This window comes from Myodes glareolus, chromosome 8 (genome assembly GCF_982192425.1).
Source record: "Myodes glareolus chromosome 8, mMyoGla1.1, whole genome shotgun sequence".
Lineage (NCBI taxonomy): Eukaryota > Metazoa > Chordata > Mammalia > Rodentia > Cricetidae > Myodes > Myodes glareolus.
Window position 1 is genome coordinate 56,112,827 of NC_142033.1, and position 27,777 is coordinate 56,140,603.

General features: G+C 39.6%; 1 protein-coding gene across 2 annotated transcripts in view; it reads right to left on the reverse strand.

Moving 5' to 3' along the window:
* The window catches only part of LOC125387613 (cytosolic beta-glucosidase), a 124,791-nt gene that overhangs the window by 25,177 nt on the left and 71,837 nt on the right, over positions 1-27,777 (reverse strand). Inside the window, exon 5 of one of the 2 annotated variants that reach the window (XM_048415319.3) lies at positions 22,518-22,615. The exons of the other annotated variant lie outside the window; for it this stretch is intronic. Coding sequence (XP_048271276.3) covers positions 22,518-22,615 — 98 coding nt within the window. The remainder of the gene's footprint in view (positions 1-22,517; positions 22,616-27,777) is intronic. 2 annotated transcript variants of the gene reach the window in all.

Sequence of the window (27,777 nt, forward strand, 5' to 3'; positions counted from 1 at the left end):
TTATATAATCACCTCAATGACCCTTCTGAACAAACAGCAATAAAGTCATTTTTAGTGACTTTCACGGGTCTAAACTCCACAGAGCTCTACAATTGCAAACCAGTAGACTCTAATACAATCTTTATCTGAACAATACACACAACAACAGCATAGCATTATCTGGATTCTACTCCTAAATGAGGAGCCTCTGCAGCCACCAATAACTCACACTGGAGAGACATAGTCAAGATCACCCTTCCAAATCATAGACTATAATAGCATCATCTACAAGTTACAAGCAGGTAGACAATACAGCTGAGTCAAAGAGGGATAATGCATTCCTAACGTATATACAGAGTGGAATGAAATGGGGGAAACTCAAGTTGTATACAGTTTAGAACCAAAAGAAATTTCATGCACCTAATCTGGTCTTGTAACTTCCAGCACCTAAGAATGTGGGAGTAAAAATGTGGAATGCAAAAATAGACTCACTGACAAAAAAGAAATGAACATACAGTGCCAAATGCCCAAAGGGCTCCTCTTCATTTGTGCAGTTCCCTTGTCAATCGTAATGAAAATGGAAACAGTCAAAACTATTGTGTCAAAGTAAAATGAAGAGTTGACTTTTTTGATGGAAATTTAAAATTTGCATTCAATTAAAACCAGTCAACTGAAACTTGTAAATAACCTTCTTTGCTTTGTCTCAATTTTACCATATCCATCCATCATTCATTCATTCATTCATTCACTCACCAACTCAATAAATACTGTCCATGAGCCACCAAGTCCAAAGCAGGGCCTTGGCGACAGAAATCTGTGAGTAAACCAAGCAGAAATCCCCCAGAAGGGAATTGGCAATTAAAAAAAAAAGTATAGATATGTTTACAGCTGGAGTGAATGATGGGGTAGTGGAAAATAAGTCAAAGGTACAAAGTGGAGAAAAAGATAGCCAGAGTAGATTGAATTAGTAAATGAAGGTGGCAGAGATAAGCAACAGAGACTATATCATGCCAAGTTCTCGTAGGCTACATCAAGGATGTGGATCTTATGAATCCTACCCTGAGTGAGTTACAAAGCCTTGAGCATGTTTGAAAATAAGAAATGGCATGGTCTGACTAGGATAATGTGAAGAGTAGAGAGAAAGGGGTCATAAAGCAGATATACTACTTAGGAGGCTGTTTTTGAAGCAGACTCAAGTGTAATAGAAAAAAACAAATACTGGAGAGAAGAATTTCATGTCTCGTAATGAGATTTTTGTGTAACATGCTATATCTTATCAGCATAACACTGTCCAGCCATGAAGGGTATTTCTGCTCAATCTCCCTTTTAAGTACAATATATCTTCAGTAGCTAATAGAAGCCTTCAAGGAGTCTTAGTTTCTAACTAACCCAACACCTATCTTCCTTCTCCCTATCTTTCTATCCCCACTTAAACTTTTAACCCAGTGAACCCTCTTCCTTTTGTGCCCCCTTTATTGTTCTTTGAACTAGTAACAAGAAAGGTACATTGAGTGTGAGGCCACTTATTGAGACAAAATTCTTTGGGAAGAAAGTTGAATCCTATGAAGAAATGGAAACCCTCAACAGGCAGGAAAAGTCAAGTTTCCTCCTCTATAAGAAATGGTCCAAGAACTGGATCACTGTTCATGAGCCCATCTTTATTCTTAATTCTAGCCATGTTTCTTTCTATCAAAGTAAAAAACACACCCAAAGGTCTTTCATTTACGTAGGACTGTCTGATCTACTCACTGTATATTTTAGGGCTGATCCTAGGTTTGTAGCTTGTACACACAGCCAGCTTACCCATTTTCTAAATCTTTTCCTTTGGTTCTGTATCGACAAAGTTCAAGATGGGGAACATACTCCCATTTGAGACTTCCTCTGGGAAATTATCTTAGTATATTAGTGGGATATCATAGACTTTCAATGCCTCTTTAAAGCATTTGTGATTACATTATAGCAATCAAAACTGGGATGTTGTTTGACCATTTGCGAACCAACTCATGAAAAGGTGAACTTCTAGAAGATAAGACCTATGTTTGTTAGTCATTCCTTTTAAGAAATGTTGGAGTGATTTAGGACTTAGAGGTAGGCAAAGAGTATTGTGACAACCTCCCTTCCTCACATGAGGACATTGTGACCTTTGTCCTCATGAACTTGTAGCAGTTGTGGTACCTGCTTAAGACCTGTACGATATGGTGCCTTACAACATGCCATCATGGGTTAAAAGGGCTCATGAGGCCACATGCTTCCTTGAGGAACTTTTGGCAGTTAAATGTTGTTTTTTTAATTGACTTGTATTGAGCTCTACATTTTTCTCTGCTCCCCTCCCTGCCTCTCCCTTTCGTCAGTGATGTAACCAGTGGTAAGTTACTCATATGCCAACAAATAAGCCCCAAACCATGAGCATACAAACAATCCTAGTTAAACTCATTGGATCATTTTTTAAATCACATGGAAGTAGGAGGATGACCTAATAAAAAGAAGAAGGGGCCAAATGAAGGGCAAAGGAAATAATAAAGAAGAATGATAGGTGTATAAGATCAAAATACATTCTATACATGGACAGAGAAAGAAAGAGGAGGACGGAAGCAAGGGGGGAAGGACAGAAGGAAAAAAACGAAAGAATTGCAGTAGTAATAGTCACACAGGCATAGGTCTGACTCTCAAATATTTGGCTACAAAGCCTTCAGGAAGATATTAGGCCTGTTTTTGCCCACATTTAGAATCAGAAAAGATGAAACACATCTTGCAGCGATACTCTTAAAGCTAGCAATAATACTGTAGTACTCAATAGAAGGCATGTTGGAAAGACCAATTCATCCACATTATTATTTGAATCTTTAGAAATTAGTTCTGCACTTGGCACTTAGATTATAAACAGAAATTAATGTTTACTACAGTACTTCCCAACCCATGGGCCATGACCCTTCCTCTCAGGTTGTATATCAGATATCCAGTATATCAGATATTTACATTATAATTCATAACAGTAGCAAAATTACAGTTAAGAAGTAGCAACAAAAATAATTTTATGGTGGGGGGATAATCACAACATGAGGAACTCTAGTAATGTGTTGCAGCATTAGGAAGGTTGAGAACCACTCGTTACAGCATGAGAAAGAGGGAGTGGTTAGAAGTTTATTTGACAAAAATGATTACCAACTTAGCAGTTTTTAGAGATTTTACTTTTATCCCATGCAGGGCTGTTGTCAGGGTTTCTATCCTGCCTGCTTCCCACAATCGTTAAGTCCCAAAGAAATCACATAGAGGTCTACATTAGTTATAAACTGATTGGCCCATTAGCTCAGGGTAATATTCTTGTTAACTCTAATAACTTATATTAGCCCATTATTCTTGTCTGTGTTAGCCACATGGCTCAGTACCTTTTTCAGTGAGGCAGTCACATCTTGCTTCTTCTGTGGCAGGGTCAGGACAGAAAAAGAAATGGGCTTCCTTCTTCCCAGAATTCTCCTGTTCTCATTGACCCGCCTTTACTTCTTGTCTGGTTGTCCTGCCTATACTTCCTGCCTGGCTACTGGCCAATCAGCATTTATTTAAAATATAATTGACAGGATACAAACAATTGTCCCACACCACAGGGCTTATATGACAGAAAATGGGGACCATGATTATAAAATGTCAACAAGCATTGTTAATCCTAAAAGATTTCAGCAACTATTGTTAATGCTAAAAAGATACTGTTGTGGTCAAAGACAGCTGCTTCTGTGCAGAAACTGCTTCATTCTAGATCACACAGTTCATAATCCATCATAATAAATACTATCACCTCTATTCACCCCAGTAGACCTCCCCACAAGTAAGAGGCTATCTAATAATGTGAATAGCAATATGCACTGCTTTCCCTTAGATGTCTGCATCATTGTCTTCCATAATGTTGGTGAGACTCAAATGCCTCCTCCATCAATCCCTTTCTGGGACCTTGGTGACCATTTCTAGTCTGATGGATGAAGAAACAGTATCTCAGAATTCTCAGCACTGTAGAAAAGTGAAACCAAAGGCAGAAACAGATGGTAGAGGTAAGAAACACCAATGACGGCATACAACCAACCTATACTGCCACAGTTGACTATGGCAAAGATGCTGGGATAGAGTTGATGTCAGTAGACAGAATGATTTAAATAGGACTTCCCAAGCACTACATCATGACTGAGTACTTTCCAGACAAAGTCATGGTGACGGTGATTTCTTCACAGTATAAATTAAAGTTAGTAAGAAGATATCAAGAGGCTACCTGGATCAAGTGTGGAAAAGACTCTTCATGAGCTCCCGTGGCAAGCAGTCACACTAAAGGATGGCAGTCAGTCAGGACTGGTAAGCTCTGAGAAACTACGTGGAAAGCTCATCACCCTCTGGGCTTGTGTGATAATACCATAATTCTAATGATAGTTCACTGAGGAACTCAAAAATATGGTTTTCCAGAAACACTGCTTAAATTATGGATGAATCCCAGGCTGGTCATGGTGGCACAACACTTTATCCCAGAACTCCAGGGACAGAGGCAAGTGAATCTCTGTGAGTTCAAGGCCAACATGATCTACAAAGAAATTTCCAGGACAGCCAATGTTGTTATATAGAGAAACCCTGTCATGAAAAAAAAAAGAATTATGAATAAGCCCAGGGAATACTTTCTATATTAACAAATGCCTCTATGAAATTCTCTGATTAAATTACCTGATACATATTCTCCTGTTAAAGAATTAAATTCACAATAATTCAGCATAGAACTTTTATAGACAATCTCTATACAGAGAAAAAGAAATTATTAACTTGCTTGGGGATTTTCTAAATTTTTAAATCATTTTCAGGACCTGGTGGTATCAGTCCAACATTCTAGCAATAATATCAGAATTTCTGCATCCTATAGGAGTTCAAGGCCAGCTGCAGCCACTAAATGAAGCCCTGTCCGGAGAAAAGATAATGAATATTTGCATCTCAATGGCAGATCTCTTGTCAACCATGTGTAAGGCTTTACATTCAAACCTCAGTTCTGAAAAAAAAAAAACAACTTTCTATCAGATAATGAATTTTTACTTTTTTATCTCATGTACAATTAAGAAAAATCCTTGTCTGGTGGAAGAGCTTTAGAATGGTGTTGACATGTCTTTACCATTTCAACTGGATTCCAAACACATAACATTGCTATTCTGAGCATGTACCATCCTTAAGAAGTTGTAATTCAGACAGTGTTCTGTAGGCCTGCAGTCCATTGTGCAGGTTCTGATAACACCTCCTCACCATTCTGTTATTGTCATGCTTCCTGGAAACCTCGTGTAAACTTCTTTTGAGGTTTTTCTATTTCCCATACATCTAGTTGTTATTAACGACTTCAATTTCTGTGGAGAAGTCATAATCCAGTTGGAATGCAGTCCCTGGTTTGTATGAGTTAGGCTTCCTTCCCTGATCCATGGTGTGGATGCAGGCAACAACTGGCATGTTGCCAAATTAAAGCTATAGTGATTGGTCCAAAAATTGGCTCCCGAGTTGAGCTGCCTTTTCATAGCTAAGCTGGGAATTAGTTGGAAGAGTGGGAAGAAGTTGCCTTTTCTCTGCTCTTGAACCTAGTGGGTATAAGCCCGCTTCTGATAGTGAATACGAGGAGACAGAGGTTGTGAGTGGAAGATGGTCTGAAAAGGTGCAAAGGCAGGAGAAAGAGAAATCATTCCCTGTGACCACGTCCATTCCACTAATATGAAGGGCTTCCTTGAACCTTTTGCTACTTGATCAAATAAACTTACACTCATTTCTGGTAAGTTCTTTGTAATTGAATGTGATGTACCTGATACTCAGAGATGATCTCAGGATGCCTTGTTGGTTGAATAATTATTCAAGGTAAGACATAGTTGACCAGATATTTTGTTTATATATGCATGAATGTATATATTATATTTTGCATAGATATTGTATAGTATTATAGTATATGTAATGTTTTGTTATAGATAGATAGATAATAAATAGACAGTTGATGATAGATAGACATGCAAATATAGAGACAGATAGATAGAATATTAGATAAAATGTAACTTATTGTGAAAGCTGTCTAACTGGGTTTTTCTTATTTATTTATCCATTTACCTATTTTTGTTTTTTTGAACAAATTGCTCAGGTAACCCAGGTTGTCCTTGAACCCTCTGACAAAGGTAGTCAGGAACTTCTGATCCCTCTGCCTGTACCTCGCAAGAGCTGAGATGACATGTATGCCTGACCACACTTAGTTTTGTACAGTGCTGGGAATCAAACCTGGGCCTGGTCAAGCAGTCTATTACCAGCTACATCCCAGTTCTCTCTGTGTGTTTGTTTTCAATTAGAACTCTTTCAACCAGCACATAGTGAAGGTGCTGTGCACTATCTAGGAGCATGTACACTATACAAACCAAATGTATACCTGGGTGTAGAGTGAGGCACAGGACTATGTCCTGGGAGGTGAATCAGTGCACTGCTAAATTCTCTCATTTGGTCCTGGGGAATACGGTAAGTCTCAGACAGCGATGTTACCTGTTGGAGTTTGCAGGTTACAGACATAGAAATAGGGTTGTGAATTTGGAATAAGAATAAAAGAAATTGAAAACTCTAAAAGCTTCCTTTTCTTTAGATCTTTCCTCTAATACCAGTGGATATTTCACACTGGGTTATACAAACCATCAATGTGCTAATTAAGCTATGTTTTTCACTGTACAGTCTTTTTGGCTTCCCTCAAAGTGATAACAAATAGATCATCATTTTCCTCAGATCTGAGATCACAAAATGTCCACAAGGAATATACAGTCATGGAGCTACAATAGCTGGCCAAAAATAATAAATAAGTAGATAAAGCTTTAAATATCACCCACCACAAGACTTAGAATATAGTATGTGAAATTTTCAGAGGCATGACTAATGGGGTGATTTCTATTTTTCCAGCAACTGAACACCCAGTTCATGAAGCGAGTACATATAACACTTGGACAACAGTCTTGGAGAAAACTGACAGGTATATAGGGCATTTTATCTCACATTATGTGATTTGTGGAAGCAATCTCAACTGGAGGCACTTCAAAGGAAGGCATTAAACAAGTGTAAAATAACTAATCTACAAGTATTTATTAAGTGATTGCTGTGTAGCTAGCTGAGCACAGGGTGGGAAATAAGAATGGGAAATCTGAGGATTTCACTGAGAACATCGCCCTGGCCGTGCACCCTCCTCGTTCTTCCTTCTGAGCCACCATACAGAGGACCCTTGGTTAACCGGTTCAAAGTGGGGTTGGATTTCCTTTCTTCTTCAGGAGCTCTTCCCTGCCTGTCTCACACATTCTGAATTTCTCTGCAGTCCGCCTCATCGTCTCAACAGTGACAATAGAGGCTGACAACAACAACAGTGCTGATAGGAAAGAAGAAGGGGGAGATGAGAAGGGGAAGGAGTATGAGGAAGACAAAGGGGAAGATGAGGGTAAACAAAAGAGAGGGAATGACAGGGAGAAGGAAGACACTAATATTCTACAAGAGGCCAGGCTTAATGGCAGACCTGAGGTCATCAGAGGTCATAGCTGGGAGAGGTGTCACTATATTTCTCATGGGACACAACTAGTCCTCTGTATTTATTTGGCCTCCTCTCTGATGATACAAGTTCTTCCTTCCATCAATACCCCCACCTCTATGGACCCATCCACCCCAAGATCTTCACAGGAGCTAAACTGAGGCCAGCACTGCTCTCTGAAACCCCAGAAGTAGAGAGTAAATCACCTTCATTTAGCTACAAAGTTGCCTAGCTGTAATAGGCACAAATAATACAGCATATTATATAATTTAGTCCAAATGCAGTTATATTTACTATCTTTTTAAATGAAGTGTCTCCCAAAAGGTCTATGTGTCTATGTCTTAAAGTTTGGTCACTATCTGGTAATATTGGAGTCTTATGAACTCTAGCATCATCAAAGGGTGAATCTACTGACATCTGTGACATCATCTGTGACAGGGTACAACCTGTAACGAGGTAGAACTGTTTGGGAAAAAACGGATCATGGGTTACCAGGGCCATGACTTTGAAGGGTATGTAGAGTTTCTTGCTTCCCTTGCCAGCACCATGTCTTTCTCTCTCTATCTACCTCTGTGTTTGTGTGTCTACATCTTCTTCTCCCCTCTATCTATCTATCTATCTATCTATCTATCTATCTATCTATCTATCTATCTATCTATCTATCATCTCTTCTCCCTTCCTTCCCTTCTCTCTCTGCTTTCTAGCTGCCATGGGGTGAGTAGATAACCCCATCCTCTTCCACCGTGATTCCTCTGCTGTGATATAAGCCTAAGACTAAAAGCAATGGGGGAAACTGACCATGAACTGAAGCCTCTAAAATCAGCATCTGAAATAAATATTCACTTAAGTAGTTTTTCGGGTGTTTTTTCAGAGTGATGTAAAGTGACTGATACATATTACTATATGGAAGAAGTACCCAAGGAACTGAGAAAATGTCCCAGCAGACAAAATGCTTGCCTTGCCTTGAAAGCAGGAAGACTGGAGTTTGTACTCCAGAACTCATATCAAAAGCCAGGCAGATACAGCGGGTGGCTGCCTGTTATCTCAGGACTTGGGAAACAAAGACAAGAGATTCCAAAGAAAAGCTGGCTTTCTAAACTAGTCGAAACTAGGAAGACTCGAGTTGGGTGAGAAACCCTGCTTTAGTAAGAACTAATGAAAAATAATGTGGCGAATAACTGAAGAAGGCACCCAACACTGATATTAGGCCTCTACACACACACACACACACACACACACACACACACACACACACACACACACACGTGTACATGCACAGCATGAAAAATAATTAGAAGTCTAGAAACATGCTGGTAGGGTTTGACTGAGCACATCACGGATCCAAATTCTTTCCACCTCTCAGCACCTTCAACTCTTGTTTCAGGATTCGCTCAGTGTCCCCAAGTGTTCGATCCTCTCTCCTGGTAGGTGTTCCTGTTTCAGGGAGTTAAACTAAGTCTTTTGACTTCCAAAAGAAAGATCTAGATTACTCTGTAGTGGCTCTCATGAAAGAAGAAAAGTGTCTCCCTACAGAAACACAAAACATGTCTTCTTTCATCTCTGTATCACTGAGCACAATACCCTCCATGATCCAGGATAGCTTAAGAATAGGATGCTCTGCTTGATTGATATGAGTGACAGCTTGTCTCTGAAGCAAAAGGTAAAGTCATTATTGTTGAAACAAAGTGGATGAAGCGGAGACAAGTAAAATTTTGCAAAAAAAAAAAAAAAAAAAAAAAAAAAAAAAAAAAAAAAACGTGTGATGGTGTCAGAAAAGGTGAAAGGCCATTAGAGAAAGAAAAGGCCGAAAGCCAAGTCAAGTTTGTAACATCTCATCAAGCTCCTGGAAAAGGCACTGATCACCAACTGTGGCACTAGGGGAGAGTGCACAGAGAAGGTCACTCTAACATGAGGTGGCTGAGTGGCACACTCATCTTCCGAGCTGGGCAATTGGTAGAGGTATGAGATGTAGTGTGGAATGTGGAAGCCATGTGGAACAGTCAGGAACAGAAGGCAGAACATTTAGAAGAGGGGAAGAGATTTTGCCTGCTTGACAATTTTACCTTCCGTGTGAGGCATGAGCTGTCGGAGATGCAGGCTAGGAAATGAGCGGAAAAGACACTACAAAAGAAAGTGTGCATTAGAGCATCCTCAGAGGGGATGCGCCTCCTGAGAATATTTTCATGTCCTGGCTAATTAACTAAATAGATAATTCATTTTACTCTGGAGAATCCCTTTCTCCCTGAGGGGAGAAAATATTCAAGGTCTGCAAAAAGAGAGTCCCAGACTACTGTGAGAATTGCTAGATACTGAACCCCCATCAGCCAAAACTGAACCGAGTAAAGGCAAAGCAAAGACAGACTAACCCACTTTTGGAGAAGCCCTCCAGAACCCCTGACCCTAGCCTTCCCTTCATCGACTTGCAGCTAATTTCCCTGTGCCTTCCGCCAACACTTAAGCCTATAGGCAACTACTGTCATGGGAATACAGTTCCTCAGAAGACTCCTCTGTTGTTACCAAAATATACAGAGAGACAGTCTCACAGTCTGATGGTGGCAGAACTGAAGAAGGAGGAACAGATGGCCTGCAGGAAGTCAGTCAGTGTAGAGAGCAGCCCCTGGGTATAAAAGGGTGGGGGCAAGCAATGGAAGGAATCCTTCCATCAGCTCACCTTCTCCCAGGACACAACAGGGCTTAGGGAGCAGGAGTGCTTCAGCGGTTTTTAGATGTGTGGCCAGACTATCCAGGGACTGGAGTTAGCTATGCAATTCTTTGAGCAACCATTGTAACAGGGCTGGGTGCAGGAGACTGTAACGTCACAAAGCTGTTTAGGCCTTGCCATGCCAGAGCCATCTGGACACATTTTAAGGTTTACTTGTGCTTCTGTTTGTTGATTTCTTCCAAAAAAGACAAATATGCCACCTAAAGGACATCAATATTCTATGCCCTTGGAAACTGTGTTTCGAGCCATATATCAGCTAACTGACACTTTAGTTCTTATATCACTGTCTTGCAAGATGCTGGATGTGACTAGTCCATGAGAAATTGAGTGTTCAAAAAAGCTAGTAGATTTCACTTTCCAAAGAGACAAGACCATGGCTGGCCACAGCCACCAAGGGGCAATCTGAATGACCAGTATGAACTTCAGGACTCATCCCTCTCAGGTACAACCTTTCCACTACAACAGCAGTGCTGGGTACCAAGGTCAATGTTAAGGCAAAGCACCAGCCTCCACTCCGTGAGTACAGAAGAGACCTTTGTGTGTTGAAAGAGGACAGCTGAAAGTCAAACTGCCTTGTAGCACACAGAAACTGATGTGACCCACATTTCTCGGGTAATGACAGAGTCTTGGATGCTTTGTCCCATAGCTTGGTTCAATACAGGACTCAGGATTCTTGTTTAAGTCCAAAGCTCTTTCCACTTCACCCTAGTGGTGCACTAGAACCATCACAACTGTCACCACATGTGCAAAAACTCCCACCTTAATTCCAAGTGTAAGATGGAACATAGGCCAAGTGGGGTCTTACTAGTAGCTAATATGAGTTCTCATCTTTACATAGTACTCAGTAAGTTCAAAATTGGTCCGTGGACCATTATATGCTATTATTAACATATCGGGAGTTTTTTTTATTATTATTTCCTACTAGAGACCTGACTGTCATCCTTTCAGGGAACGAAGATCTTTATGAACCCCATAGTATTTTTCTTTTGACCCTAGATGCAGGGTGACTCCAAAGTAAACATGTCCAATCACATGAATTATGCTAGGCTAGTGTTTTGGGTTATGTACACATTTTTCTCCCAGTTGGCCATGCTTACCTTAAACCATATACAGTCAGAGTTGCCCTAAAAAAAACAGACAGGGTTCATATGGAGCATAAGGTATGGAAAACACTAAGGCCTGACACCTGAACCATCTCTGGAAAGAGCTAACTGAAATCTGTGCAAGATGAAAAGCCAGAGAATTAATGACTCATAGCACAGAGAAAAAACTCTCCTAAATAAAATAGGAGTCAATAAGACATTGGCAAGAGATAGTAAAATCCAGAGAGAAAATGGTCTAGTCAGATTAGTAACACAGGAAACTCACACTGGCCAATTCTTTTTTCTTTGTGAATAACTTAACTGATTTTCCAGTCCAGATTAAATTTCCTTGAGAATAAGAAAAATGAACACTTTTATTAGTCTGGAATGTACATGTGTGTGTGTGAATATGCATGTGTATAATACATACATTAAAACTTCTATTACAAAATTTGCTTATATTGCTTTCATTTAAAGAACATTGTAAATTTGTTTTGGGCAAGACATGAAATTCTCATTAGAAAAATATAATGCTTTTCAAGATCTAACCTGCAATGTATGCGCCACACAGAGTGGATGGGTTAGCAAACTCTGATTCTGCCCCTCCCCCTAGGCACTTATACACCTAGAGTGTGTATAAGTGTATGTATGTCTTAGTGTCTTCATTGCTGTCTAAGTTCTCTGGGATTGTGATTCATAGGCTGGTTTTCTTTGCTTTATGATTAAAAACCACTTAAGAGTGAGTACATGTGATACTTGTCTTTATGTGTCTGGGTTACCTCACTCAAAATGATGTTTTCTAGTTCCATCCATTTTCCTGCAAAATTCAAGATGTCATTATTTTTTTCTGCTGTGTAGTACTCCATTGTGTAAATGAACCACATTTCCCTTATTCATTCTTCAGTCGAGAGGCATTTAGGTTGTTTCCACGTTCTAGTTATGACAAACAAAGCTGCTATGAACATGTTGAGCACATGTCCTTGTGACACAATTGAGCATCTTTTGGCTATATACCCAAAAGTGGTATTACTGGGTCTTGATGAAGGTTGTTTCTTAATTTTCTGAGAAATCGCCACACTGACATCCAAAGGTGCTATACCATCTTGCACTCCCACCAGCAATGAAAGAGTGTTCCCTTTACCCCACAACCTCTCCAGCATAAGCTGTCATCAATGTTTTTGATCTTGGCCATTCTTACAGGTGTAAGATGGAATCTCGGAATTGTTTTGATTTGCATTTCTCTCATGACTAAGGATGTTGACATTTCCTTAAGTGTCTTTCAGCCATTTTAGATTCCTCTGTTGAGAGTTCTCTGTTTAGGTCTGTACTCCATTCTTTTATTGGATTATTTGTTCTCTTGATGACCATAAAATTTATTTTATTTTTTATTATGTGTTTGAGTGTTGGAAGACGAGAGAGGTTAAGTGTGTGTGAGAGCAGGCATCTCAAAGACCAGAAAAGCAAGTTGAATCCTGTGGATCATGAGCTATAGGTGACCATGAGTGAATCAAGTAGGTGCTGGGACAGAAAACAGTTCTGTCATAGAGCAGTATGCCCTCTTCATGCTGAACCATCAACTCCTACTCCATGTAGAATATGTAGCTGTGAGTCCCACTCACAATACTTACATGCTATGCTATGAAATGTTATGTTAAAAGGATAATCCTGGATGCTGTAAGAAGGAGAACTAGAAAGGTGAATATGAATGCAAGAAAGAAGGTAGCTGTGAGTGTAAATCTTTATGCTCAGATGTGTGACATGGTACAAAAGTAAGATGAGAGACAGCAATGGTTCCTAAAGTACTTGGAGGCTTGATGCTGCCAACGGATGACATATTAGGCCAGGGTATGGAACATGTAGATATAGAGAAAATCTGAGAGCTCAAAGGGACAGACACATAAAAAATATACTCATAAAACCAAGTCTTACTACTTAAAAGCTTACCTTACGCCAGTTATCAAACTATCTTGCAAACATGACCTAATGCAGCCCTCACAGTAACTTTATGTGATGAATATGGTTAGTCTCACTTAGCAAATGCCCACAGCCTAAGGCAGGAAAAATAGTGTTGGTTTGAACTCACTTCTGTCAAACCTGATACTTGAGGTCTCTGCTGTGCTTTAGTCTAACTCTGGCTAACGTTAATAAAGGAAATACAGTAGATCAGATGCAAGAAGCAGATGCCTGAATACAAGAGTTTACCTGGGACAGAATGATTGTGTAATGGGTTTTAATCCATAAAGCAAGAAGGATGGGCTCAGTGATTTTCTAGTTCCTTCTAGCCCTAAAAGCCCATCACTTTAAACGTGGGTTGCTTCCTTTCACCAAGTGAGAATCGTTTTTATTTCTCAAGATTGAACAGCATATAACACAATTCTCATTTTTATACAAAGCTATTCGAAGCTGAGCTATATTGTGCTTGCAGTCTTACAGTTTGCCCATTTTGAAGTCGAAAGAACAATAAGGGTGAAAGAATAGCCGACTGCAGAACGGCAAATGAGGAAGAAAAGGGGCCTTTGTTATGAGACAGGCAAGGGAAATAAAATGGAGGTTTGAAAAACTGTCATTTTCCCAAAGAACTGAGAATTTTTACATATTTTATACTTAAACATCCCAGCAGTTGACTAAAAAGTTCAAGGCAAACTAGAAAATTATCTCACACTTTAACTTTCATTGTCCTTCTTCCTCCAAATCCTGGTTAAGAATATCACACCTTCAATGTACCCCCACTGCAAAATCAACAAAACATATTTTCATTCGAAGACAAGAGTTGCACACACCCAGGAACACGTAGAGCAAGGTACTAACACAGAAGGAAGATTAAGCTTAAATTCTACCTATGCTGAAGGAATAATAAAAGCAGTATAAACTTTAGTTAGGATGTCGCCCCCTTGTGCTTCCCTCCATCATAATGCCTACATTTAAGATGGGTGCTGAGATTGTACATATCATAGCACCACGTTTCTCTAAAGGAAGGCAAATGTAGAGGATCTCTGGGCCTTTCTGCCTAACTGCTCTATCCAAATGGGTGAGCTCCAGGTTCTGTGAGAGATCGTGCCTCAGAATAACAGTAGTGGGCTTGCATGTGGCTTAGGTAAAGTGTTTGATCGTTTTTACGGCCCCAGTTTTATCCTCAGTATCACAGAGACAAGTCAAAACAAAACTAAAATGAGGACGAGAAAAGAATTCAGGTAGGCACTCTAAGTCAACCTCATGCCTGCATACCTTCACAAACACATGTGCATGCCTACTTGTAAATGTGTGTGCATGTAAGTGCATGAACACATATATACCATACGTGCATACAAACACAAAAGCACAATAATATTTAAGAACTGTATTCATTAGCACAGTAAATATATTCAATGTTTAAAATATAAAGTAATAGACTTCATTCCATTCATAAAATCATCTTTTATCTAACTGATTTCTGGGGGATTGCTGAAAATGGGGCCTTAATTTATTATCATGTCTATTGTCTTCTTTAAAATATGTGCCAAACATCAAAAACACACAGCTTCAGGCACAGGATATGAGCACACACACACCCAACAGAAAAAAATTTTATATAAAATATTTAGTCTTCTTGGTGATGGATATACATGAAACCTACAAAGCCATACAGGCAAATAAATACATCAAATAAAATTAATCAACGTGTGCTTTGTATATGTGTGTTTTTCTTAGGAAAACATTCAATATTTATAAAAATATAGCAAAATGGTTGTCCTAACAACTATTATAGAAAAGAGTAACTTCTAGAAATTAACGCTTTTAGACATTAACATTGCTTGACTCAATAATTTTCTTTCTGGAACTCTATCCTAAGGACATCAGCAGAATCTGACATGAGGAAAGAGGAGTCACTGTAGGGTAAAAGAGCCAGCCATTTTCCCTTTCCGTGGGAGCTACATTTGGTTTACATAACTTGTTTACATTTGGTGCCATGACTCAGATAGGCTCCCCTGGGGCCTGTGCTCCCCACTGTGGGGACTTCCCTAGACCTAACTTGGTAGCTGTCATCAATGTGGTGGACTAAATCTGCATGGGCTCTCGTCTGGTCCAGACTTACATGTGCTCCACTAGGAGAAGACTTGGTGAGACTTGTATCAACATCATGGAAGGTGAGGTTGTAAAATTGAGTAATATATGAGCTACCCAATTGGTTTTCATAGAGAAAGGCCTTATACATGCTTCCCACTTATTCTTTTAATACTCCCATATTCACAGTTATAAAAACTAATGGAATCAGTATCTTTGACTTATCAACTCAGCAGCAGTTTCCCTTCTATCCCCTCCCCCCGTAGTAGCCATGTCTTAACATTTTTAAATGACTCAAGTTGCTGATTCGACTCTTTTTTTTTCTGGTTAAGATTCCTTTTTTATTGATTTTTATTGAGCTCTACATTTTTCTCTGCTCTCCTTCTTGATTCTCCCCTCCCCTTCAAACCTCCCCCAAAGTCCCCATGCTCCCAGTTTACTCAGGCTGATTTGACTCTTTAGATGTGTACAGATTATTTGTTTCTGCTGGCTTCTGCTACCATCATATTTGATTCCAAATTCATAAGCTGCCTTTTCCTCCACGTGTTCTAACCATCCATCTCTTCTTTCCTACTTGGTAAATGTCCTCTCTGGTTTCTGGTGTCTGCTTCACCCTCTGGAACCTCACGATGTGAGCAACTACTGGAATCATCCATGTTTTCTGGCCTCCTCTCCCAGAGCTGCCTGCTAACAAGCCCCGATACACACACACACACACACACACACACACACACACACGCACACCTTCCTTAAGCACATCTGAGCCTCTGTGACCTTGTCCCTTCTGTCTCAGTTCCCACTTGGAGTTTATAGAAACTCCCTCAAGTGGAGCTCACTTTGTACCCATTCCTCTCTTCCTCTGTGGACTCCAATTTTATGAGAACTCCACTTTGGCCTTTGGCCTTAGTACTGTACAAATGGCCAAAATTGGCATTCTCAATTTTTAATGATGACAAATTCTGCCCTGCCCAAACAAATGATCCAAAATTCTCTAGTATCTAAACTTGCTTTTTTTTTCCTGTTTCTTCTTCCCTATACCTATCTGTCATAGCTCTTACATATAGATGTTTGTCATCCAAAAGACCCTCACCTCGAACCAACAGCCCATCCTAATAGGGTCATGAAATTATATCAGACTAAAAAAGGTTGATTTCGTTTCCTATAACTTCTTCATCCAGCTCTTCTTCACTGGGGCTTACACCTGTTTGTTTTCTCTATTCCTGTATGATAATTCCTGTCCAAGGAACAAAAATAACCATAAAAAACAGGGTTTATGATAGCAGTTTTAAAACGCTTGTTTAACACGGTATTAAAGCTGTACCTTCTTGTATTCATACAGGAACACATCTCATGCTGGCAGCCAAACTTTGTAATGTAAGAGTTATCTGGGTGGTATCAGTTTAAAAAAAAAAATAAACATGAAGGGGTCATGGAGAGAAAGCGAGAGTTAACACTGTGTGGCAGGACTGAATGCCCAAAGACAACCAAGAAAAGGATACTGGTGAAAATTCAGTCCATTTGCATTAAGAGTCCAAAAGAGTGTTGTAAAGGTCTGAGAACTGAAAGCTTAAGTAAGCACTGAGGATAATTCAAGTTCTCGGAGTCTAAGAGAGTGTTGTCTGAGGATGTGAAAGCTTATGCAAGTTTTGAAGGTATAAGAAAGGGTTACGTAAATGAAAGTTCTGGAGGTGTAAGAAAGTGTTTTAAGGCATGTAGATGAAAGTTCCAAAGGTATAAAAAAGTGATTTAGGGTGATGGAAAATGTTCCATATTTCTTCAGCCTCTCTGCTGTTGATAAACCGATATTTAATGGTTGTTTATTAATAAACAGAAAAGGGGGGATGTAGGGTAAAAGAGACAGCCGAAGAAATCCACCCTGGCCCTGAAACCAGAGCCAGTGGGAAAAAAAAAAAAAAACCCATCCTGGTCCTAGAATCAAAGCCAGTGAAAGAAAGATGACCTGGCCCTGAAATTAGAGCCAAAAGGCTAAAAGGAGTCAGTTAAAGAAACACATTTTGGCCCTAAAACCAGAGCCAAATCTGCCCCTTATCAACTAAGTAAACAAGCAACCAATCCCTGAGCAGGAAAATGAACCAAATCCTAAACTGGAAACCACCCAATCTCTGACTGTGAGATCTAGCCAATCTGAGTTCAAGAGACTGATATCTGACAAAGTCCCATCCTGAGAATCTTCTCCCTGGAAAAACTCCACCCCAAAGAAGCCCTGTATGAGCCCGGCACCTGCTCAGTTTACTGCTGCCCTTTTCCACCATGGCATAGGCCCCCACTCTCCTGGGTTCTTCCCTTCCAATAAATATCTTGAATGAGGTTTGGGTGCCAAACTTTCCCCGGCCCCCACCAGAGCAGAGATAGGGCCTGGGCTGGGTAGAGCAGAGCAAAGCTGTAACACTATTGCTGGGGAAACATTCCGCTAGTGAAATGGAGAGGAACTCTAGGCGACTGGAGCAGAGCTGTTACAACTTCCGCTGGAGCAGAGCTGTTACTGAAGAAACCTTTTTCCGGAGCAGGGCTGTAAGCTGCTGTGCTTACTGTGACCTGTGGCGTTCCTTGGCTCCCTACTGCCAGGATCCCTTTGCATCTGAACTGCAACGCTTACAGAAGCCTTTATAAGAACATGTATTCTCTTTTTTTATGATTGTAGAGCTGCAAAGACAAAAACCTACTTTACAGTAAATGTAATTCTTTTTTAATTGTTTTATTGAGCTATATATTTTTCTCTGCTCCCCTCTTTTCCTCCCCTCTCCCTTTTTGCCATTTCCTGTAATCTCCATGCTTTCAATTTACTCAGGTGATCTTGTCTTTTTCTACTTCTTATGTAGATTAGATCCATACATGTCTCTCTTAGGGTTCTCTTTGTTGTCTAGAAGAACATGTATTCTTTTATGCATCCACACAGCTACTTGCTCACCAACAGGGAAGCAAGAAAATGCCCTCTTTACACAGACTACTCTCCCTCAATGCTAAGGTCCAAGAAAAACAAACCCATCCTCCTTAGTTAGAGGAAGAAAAAGAAGGAAGAGCAATAGAGGACAGGTATTTTTACGTAGAGACTATTGGATTTTCTGGATCTGTCCTTAATCTCATGTATGTTTTATCTTATTCTCTTGTCCTTCTGTGAGGAGAAAATGTCAGTGAAAAATCTGAGAGTCACACTAGTTCTTCACATGCAACACAACAGAAATCCACTCTCAAATAAATGGGTTCACATATAATCTATAGTACTAAAAAACAGCTTTCAAGACTTTCTTGGGGGTTGTTTACCATTTAATAACATCTTCACAGAAGTGTGAGAATTGGCTTGAAGCTTCTCTTAGAGAAAAGCACCTTTGTTCTAACTGTCAGACCCGCAAGTGTATGTTCCAGACCAATAGCCCTGCACTAATAACCACATGCATGATTTGAGCCTTTTTAATAGTAGCTGATCAGAGCCCTTAGATCGGTGATCCTCAGCATTGTCTGCACATTAGCATCCCCTGAGAACCCATAAAATCCCCCAATACCCAAGCGGTGTCTCAGACATATAAATTAACGTCCCTGAAGATGAAACTCGGGTGTCAGTAGTGTTTAAATCTCCCCAGGTGATTTTGGTGTGAAGCTAAAATTAAGAAATAGTGCTTCAAATCTTTGCTTTATCTAGAAGAGAAAATAAAAAATATAAAAGGGATGATTCGAGCTTTCACTTTAACATTTTTAATTTGTCAAATTTATTGCTTTTCCAGATAATATCCTGTCAACAATTTTTCAGTCTGGGGAGGTGGCTCAGTGGATAAAACATGAGTTGCACAAATACGAGGAACCCAGTTCAGCTCCACAAAACCCACATAAAAGTTAGCCACCATGATTCCAGTAATCAGAAAGCAGAGACAGGGTATTTCTGGGCAAGCTAGCTAGCTAGGCTAGCCAGGATCAATGAGTCCTGGGTTCAGTGAGAGACCCAGCTCAATCAATAAAGTATAAAGTCACCTGAGAATGTCACCCAGTGTCAACTTGGGATTTTCACATGCAAGCAGAGATATGTACATGAACACCTAACATGTACACCCATGTGTGCCTCCCATGTACATACACACACATTTACATGCCATTCATGGACATTTTAAAAATTGGTTATGTATCAGCCTGAGCAAATGCTTGGGAGAACTGACTCCATCAGAGACCCTTCAATAACATTTCTCATTCAGAACAGAACCATCTCAAGCCGATCTGAAGAGCAACATTCTCAGCTGGATTAATTGCAAGGTCAATGGGTGAAACAAGGAACACACAAGGACACATTTGCCAAAAGAACTCACACTACACCGAAAAACATTAAAGATCAGTCAAAGAGCTGGTGAAATGGGTCAGTGAGTAAAGATGCTTGATCCAAACCTGCCAATCCAAGTTTGACATGCAGGACCTATATGTGGAAGAGGAGAACCAGCCCCTGTAATTGGTTCTCTGACCTTAGGTGCTATGGCATGTGTGCCCTCACCAAGAAAAAAAATGAAAACTTGTATTTTGTGTTTAAATATATTAATTAAAGCAAACATTAAATATGTAAGACTGTAGACCACTCCGAGTTAAAATGGCTTCCAGTTTTCCACTAAATTCTCCAAGGGTATGCACTCCTTTAGGCTACTGTGATTGTACTAGGATCAGTCATGGGCAGGAGAATTAGTGGGATCTTAACACACATTTTCGTAGTCTGTCAGCAGCTACAGGCATGGATATGCATAGGACACTGAATTAAAACCAAAATTTAGAATCCTAATGCCGCATCCCAATTGATGTGTTCCGATGCAATGTTTATTTATTAATTTTCTGAAGTGGGTTTCCATGTCAAACCCTTTATGATTGATTGGTACAGGCTTGACTTTATCGAATTAAGTGTGCTTACGTCTAATTACATAAAGTCTCTACTTTATAATTCATGCCTCTGTCATCAATGGGAATTAGGAAGCAGGTTCAATTCTAATGCAAAAATATTTACCTTGACAGAGTTTCACGAAATAAAGCTAACACACAACCTCTCAAGCCCAGAAATTATATTAACTTTTAGCAATACCAGAATAAAAGTGAGCTGAAGGCAAGGAGGCAAGATTTCATATGTTGTGATCTTTCACATCACATCACAAGCAAGAACTTAGAGAAGATGATAAAAACAGGAAGCGGCCATAAAGTAGCCTCTACTGGAACCAGCCTCATGGACCTCAAGTGGATGACCACAGTTTTGTGGCAGTATGGGGAGCCCCCATTGCTCCAGAGTATTCCAATTTATATAGAGTCTGTATTATTTAGTAAGGACCTTGGCTGAATCATCCAAATATTCACTGAAATTACAATCCAGAGGTGACTGCATCCAGACAGCAGCTGTGCCTTATATATTTCCATATTCCCACAGAAGCAAGCACGCTGTAGGTACTCAACAAATGTTAAGTGATTGCACACACTTGTGGAATGACCCTTCCCTGTGGGCCAGCCATCTTCGCTACAGCATCGTTGACAGATGGGACTCTGACATCTGCTTCCATGCCATTCACTGACAGATATCTAATGACCTCCTACGGATGTTGCTTCCCTTATGTGGCCACTCTGATGATGAGAGAGCTTTGTCTTTCGTTAAACTGAAACCTGACTTGGTATAATGGGCTCCCTCTCCCCTGAATTCTGTCCTTTATAAAACACAAAAATGAATCTCTTCCATCTTCTTTCTCTACTTCTCAAAAAACTGTAACAAGTGAGAGCTTGCCAGGTTCTCTGTCACCTGAGATCACATGTGATACAATACGCTGTTTTTTTTTCCACTAGGATTTCAAATTTGAATGTTGACATAAGGGCTTGATAAGTCCGTAATTGAAGTCAAGATTCCAGATAAAAGCAAAGAGTGACAATATCACATATTAATTTAGAAAACCTTTTAATTAACCATATGTATCTTTTTCTCCATACAACACACACCCAACATGTCCCCTTCAGTCTTCTTGTCTTCTGTCCTTCCAAAAGTCATCTCTAAACTTGTCATTAGATCAAAGAAGTGCCTTCATCAATAGTGCCCACTACTTTTATGGTCGTAAACATGCAGTAAGTTCTTTCTATAGGCCAGGAAGTCCTTGAGCACCATAAACAAAGAAGGTGTCCCTTTTCTCATTGGGCTTATAATCCATGAAGGTATGTAAGAGAACTAGTCAACACACTAGGATATAATTTCAGATAAATAGGTGGACATGGACTGCACAAAGACTTGTACATACAAGTTCCACAAGACAATGAATTTAAGCTAAGATTAATTTGAGGAAAATAAACCATAGAAAACTCAACAACAACCACATTTTAAACCTCTTAGTGAAGTGTGAGACATCTACAGGTGATGTCGTGTACAAATTTGAAATGCATCTCCTCCACTCTTCACCCACATCAATAATTAAAGTGTCACATGGAGGAGACTGGAGAGATGGCTCAGAGGTTAAGAGCACTGACTGATCTTCCGGAGGTCCTGAGTTCAATTCCTAGCAACTACATGGTGACTCACAACCATCTGTTATGAGATTATGAGATCTGGTGCGGGCAGACATGCAGAACATTAAAAAAAACAACTTTTTTTAAAAAAAGCATTACATAGAACATGATTTTCAAGAAGATATTTATGGTACCTAGAGATCCCTTACTGCACTGCCTCATGCTGCATCTAATGACAAGAATTTTGTCAACATAATTAAAGATTTCACAAACAGGTGAGAATTTGTCCCCTAAGAAAGTAGTTTAAATGTGAACGTCTCTCATTCGGCTCCAGCATTTGAATACTAGGTCAATAGTGGGTGGAGCTCCTTGGGAAGCCTGGGAATATGTGGTCTTGGTAGAGTAAGTACATCATTAGGAACAGGCTTTGAAAATTCAAAGACCTGCACCATCCCCATTGTACTGACTCTGCTTCCTGTGATTCAAAGTGAATCCTCAGCTTCTTCCTCCAGTCAAATGCCTGCTTGCTGTCATACTTTCCCCTTGTGATGATGAGGGACTCTCATCCCTCTGGCACTGTAAGTCTGAATTAACCTTCCTTTGGTGAGTTACCTTGGTCATGGTGTTTTATCACAGCAATAAAAAAAAAACTAATACACCCACTAAATTTCCATAAACAACAACAAAAAAGGCATTCTCTTACTTGGTGTTGGAGTGCTTTTCTCCTGGGGAAGGTTGCTTGTGAGAATATGAAACATGGATGTGTGCATTTTAATGAAGCTGGACTTGAAGCATTGGCCCCTGTGGAAAGACCACATCTCACTACTGTAGTCAGATGTAGCTTAGTTTCCCAAAACAAGGGCAAATACACCTCTCTTAGAAGACTGCCCTTTCTTGGTTACATGCTGTCACATTACCAGATGCAGCCAGACAATAGAGGCCTGTATTGTACATATCACCTTTCAGAGGCTTGAGGTTGGTATTCTAGAAAGGGACTTGATTGATGGGTGATATTTCTATATAACCACATGGCCCTGCCCATGGTTCACTGGCTCTTGTTTTCTCCAATTGGGAGAGGCACAATTTCCCCAGACCCTGCATCAATTAGAAAAAAAATGCTGTATATAAGAGATAAGAACATTTTCTTGAGGCAGGGTCTCATGTTCAAAGCTGGCCTCCAATTCACTATATAGCCAAGACTAACCTTGAATTTCTGACCCTTCTGCCTCTACCCCCTTACTGCTAAGAAGAAAGGTCTGTGTCACTGTCTGAATTCTGTAGTACTAAGGGTGGAAGCCAGAACTCACTGTATTCTGGGAAAGCATTCTACCAACTAGCTACATCTCCAACCACAGCAGATAGTTTGCTTTAGCTTAGCTTCTAAGGTGAGGGCACACTAATTCACCTAAACTCCGTGTTCTATTCACTTTTACACTGCATAGTCTCTTTCATGCAGAACTTCAGCTTACTGTGTCATACCAGATACAACTCTAGAAGGCATCCTTGATGGAAAATTTTTACAGATTTCCATAATCTGTATAATAATGTTCTAGAAAATATTGCGCTTCTTTTCTGAGAATGAGAGCTTCCTTCCAGCACAAGAACATTGTGCGATTGAGCAGTTGGGCTGGCTCATAACCTGGCTTAAAAAGTATGCCTTTTAAACAAACGGGCAACTGAAGGATATGAAGTACTGTCCTGTGTTAAAGTAAAGAAGTGAAAGGACCTCAGATATCCATCAGTAGCAAATGAATAAATATGATCTGTTCACAGACCAGAATACTAATATGCCTTCAAAAGCATCTTTTGAAGCCCTAAGTTCTAGCATGGACAGACCTCCAAGAAGATAAGTCTGGAAATGGGAGTATAGAGGGCTTTTATGTAACAGTACAATGTAGAATCAACTTCCGGATAGAGGTTACACCTCGATACAGATGGAGGAAAGGAAAGAGATCTGGGGAGCACAAAGGCCCAGGTCAATAGTACTTATTAATGATAAAATATTAACATGAATTAAATGTGGGCCACAGTTCTATCGGTACCTGTATTTTTGTATGTGTTTTTGTAAATAGTTCATTTTTTAAGTGAAAGAGAACAGAAGTTCAGCTTTATTTTCCCCAAAGGAGCCATGATATTCTTCTCCTGTGGTAATGAGCTCCCAATTACCTGGTGGTTTTCTACTTTTTTCTTTTTTTAGCAAGACTCTTACTTTAAATGAATTTTTTTTCAGAATTCCTAATATATACAACCAATAAGAACTGAGGCGCCCTGGGGCCCTACTTTCTCAAACTCCCTCTATGCATCCTAACAGGGTCCCCAAAGGTATCATAAAACGCAAGACTCCATGGAGTACAATGTGAAAGCCACTCTTATGACTGACAGTTATTCTCTCTGGACCCATGTCAACAATCATGTTATAGACCCTCTGCTCTTCTTCCTTCTTCCCTTCATGGCCCAGGTCTGCTATCTAGTACTTCTTTCTATTGAGAACCTAAATATACAAAAATGGCTCATCTATTAAAGATGACCAAGTTAATAACTCTCAACATGTTTAAGCTGCCATTTCTGAACTGTCCTTTCTAGCATTGTCTAAATAAGAAATATTTTAATACTGCTTGTGTTAGTGAAATACAATTTAACATAAAATATAAAATGAAGACCTTTTTAAAGAAAGTAACTTTCCCTTCAGTAAAGGAAAACATTAAATTATTGAGGGTGAATATACTTATATGTACCTTTATATATATTAATCCATTATTAAAAATATTAAAAGCTAAAGAAGAAACATAAAGTACCCTTCAATGACTATTCAACATCTGTGTTTAATATGGTAGCTCTATGACTAATATGTTAGTATAAAAAAACTAGTGCAAATAGCTTCAAATTAATCAATTAACAAAACTAAATTTGTTCTACTAGGTACCTTATGTCATACCTAAGAAAATGTCACTTTTTTGTTGTTTTGTTTTGTTTAGCATCATGGCCACAGCCTCCCCCACCCTTCTCTCACAGTCTCTCCTCCTCTATTCCCTTCTTGCTCCGCTCCCTCAACCCCCTTCTCTTCCATCTACACTCAGGAAAGTGCAGGTCTTCCATGAGACCTTGATATACAACATGGCATATCAAGTTGTAGCAAGACTAAGAACCTCCCCATGTGTTAAAGCTGCACAAAACAAAATGTCACATTTTTTAAATTTTTATTTTACTTATTTTTTTTCAGGAACAAGCCCCCCCACCCAACATTAAGGCTAAACATGAAATCCCACCATAGCGAATGGACTTCAATAAGCTAGTTCATACACGGGGGATAGATCCTGGTCCTACTGCCTCACGGTTTTAGCTTCACCACTGTCTCCCACATATGTAGGGCCTAGTTCAGTCCCAGGGAGGCTCCACAACTGCCATGCGTTTCCACAAGCTTGGTTCAGCTGTCATTGTAGAGTTCTCCATCATGATCTTGACATCCAATGTCAGTTTTTTTAAAACTTACTCCATGAATATTGCAGCAGACCATTTAAATAAACCAAAATCAAGGTTTCAAGAGAGTTCAGTTCATCCCACAACGTAAATGTAGTTTATCAAATACAAGTCTGTCTTCAGTAGTTGAACAGATATAGTTGTGCTTTGGCTTGAAAAATAATGATAACTGTACCACTACAACATCAGATTAATCACCTCATGAAAACAAATCTGAAACATCCTTCATAAGGGCAAAGGCAAATGAAACATTGATACATGGATTGGCTGTTTAGATGCCCATCTTCAGAAAGTCACAGAAGAAAAAAAAAAAACAGACAACCTCCAGACTGGAAAGTTTACTTCCACATCCAACCCCAATCAGAAGAGGTTGTTAGCAATAAGGTCTGTGATCAATGGAATATGAACAGAAGACATTGCAGAGACTCTGACTCTCATCCAAGGATATAGTAAATTTAGAGTTACTATAAGGCAGTAAGTTAATACAGTGGTTCTAAGAATGGATAAAAGACAAATGTGAAATGCATCCATCCACCAAGGGCTTAGTTTATCTGAGGGCATTGCACAAATGCAACAATATACAATAATTCTTTATTCATTAAATAGTCAGGAAATGCCATGTACCAGCTAATCAAATACTTTTTGTTAATTGTTGCCACATGCAGAAGGATTACAAATTTTTAAAGAATGAGAATAAATTAAAATACACTTAACATTGCAACTAAATTGATTATAATTTAATCTTTCTCTAATTATTCAGAATGCATTTCAGGGTCATCAGGAGCAGCATAAATTATCAGTGCTTGATGACTATGCAGGAAGTCACAGCTTTTCTAAGATCCTGGTTAATAAAGGCTGGGTAACAAAGAATTCATTGCAAAAGTTAGTATTTGTAGGAGTTACGTGCTAAGCATTTTTCTGAGATATGAAGTTTATCATCAGTCCTCATCAAAAGCAAATTTTGAGAGATGACGTACTGATATCTGTAAAACCAGAGTAAGTTGCCCAACATGACAGGGTATCAAAGTTTTTGGACACCAATATGTCTTTAAAGGACAGGCTCAAGTAAGAAAATCTTTGTTACAGAAAAATATTTGTGAAAGTGCCAGCCTGGCTGTTCAGAATAAACACACAATCATGGAGCCATTTTCCACAATAACAACCATAAATTTAGCAAGAGAGACCATGTAGTCCATATAAGTGTGTCTATATCTGCTCCTATGTCTGTGTCTGTGTATCCATGTCTGTCTGTGTAGTGTTTGCAGGAAATGCACTTGACCTGAGGAGGGGATGCTCTCCTGTGTGTACATGTGCTGTTTGTAATCCAGAAGTCACCATCCAGTGCTGTGGGATCATGTTTTTGTTCACTGTAAAGATTGGTCACGCATATAGTTAATAAAAGGCTGATTGGCCAGTAGCCAGGCAGGAAGTCTAGTTGGGGCAACCAGACTAAGAGGATTCTGGAAAGAAGAAAGGGAAAGAGAGTCAACAGCCAGATGCAGAGGAAGAAAGATGAGACTTCTGCATTGAGAAAAGGTACCAAGTCAAGTGGCTAAACATAAACAATCATTATGGGTTAATTCAAGTTGTAAGAGCTAGCTAATAATAAACCTGACTAATAGACCAAACAGTTTATAATTAATATAAGCCTTTGTGTGTTTCTTTGGGACTGAATAGCTATGGGACCAGGCAGGACAGAAACTTTCCTCCATCTTCCTTTACCTTATTTTCTGGAACAAGGTCTCTCCATCCTGGAGCTCATCAATTGAACTGACTGGCTAGCAAGAACCTCAGGGATTACCCCCTATCTTGCCACCACCTTGTTTTGGAAATATACCAATACAAGGTTTTTACGTGGGACTTGGAATTTAAACTCACATCATTCCATGTAGCAAGCACTTTTTTGTGGTGCCACCTCCCAAAACTCACAAAATAGTTTTGAAGGTGTTTATAGAAAAAATGAGAAATGTTAATATAAAACATCATACCCTGAGCAGCTCAGGAAAAAATATTTTCAGAAACTAGACCAATATATCCCCGATCCACTTAAATTCATCTGATAATAAATGTACACACTTAAAATAGACTCACTTACTCATCTTTATGTGGTGGTCTAATTCCCACATTACTCTTCATTTTAAACTGTTAAACACATTTGACTGGATTATTACTTGTAGAAGAACAGGATCAGTAACAATTACTTAAGATTTGGGACTGACAGGAGAGCACAATAGAGCCAATCCAATAGAGTTAACACAGGAGTGGGTGAGCTTGTCCCAAAGCTGTGAGCATGAGAAAGCTCTCCCCATTTCTCATCTGTCTTGTGGTAGTATGGGTGGGCAAAAGAAACCTTCACTGTCCACCAACACCTGGGGCAGTGGGAGAGCTGGCCCAAGGGTCATAAGTACAGGATAGCTGTTTCTGACCCCCACCAACTGCAACACTTGGGTGAGCAGGCCCTGCACCCTGCCAGGGCAGCACAACAG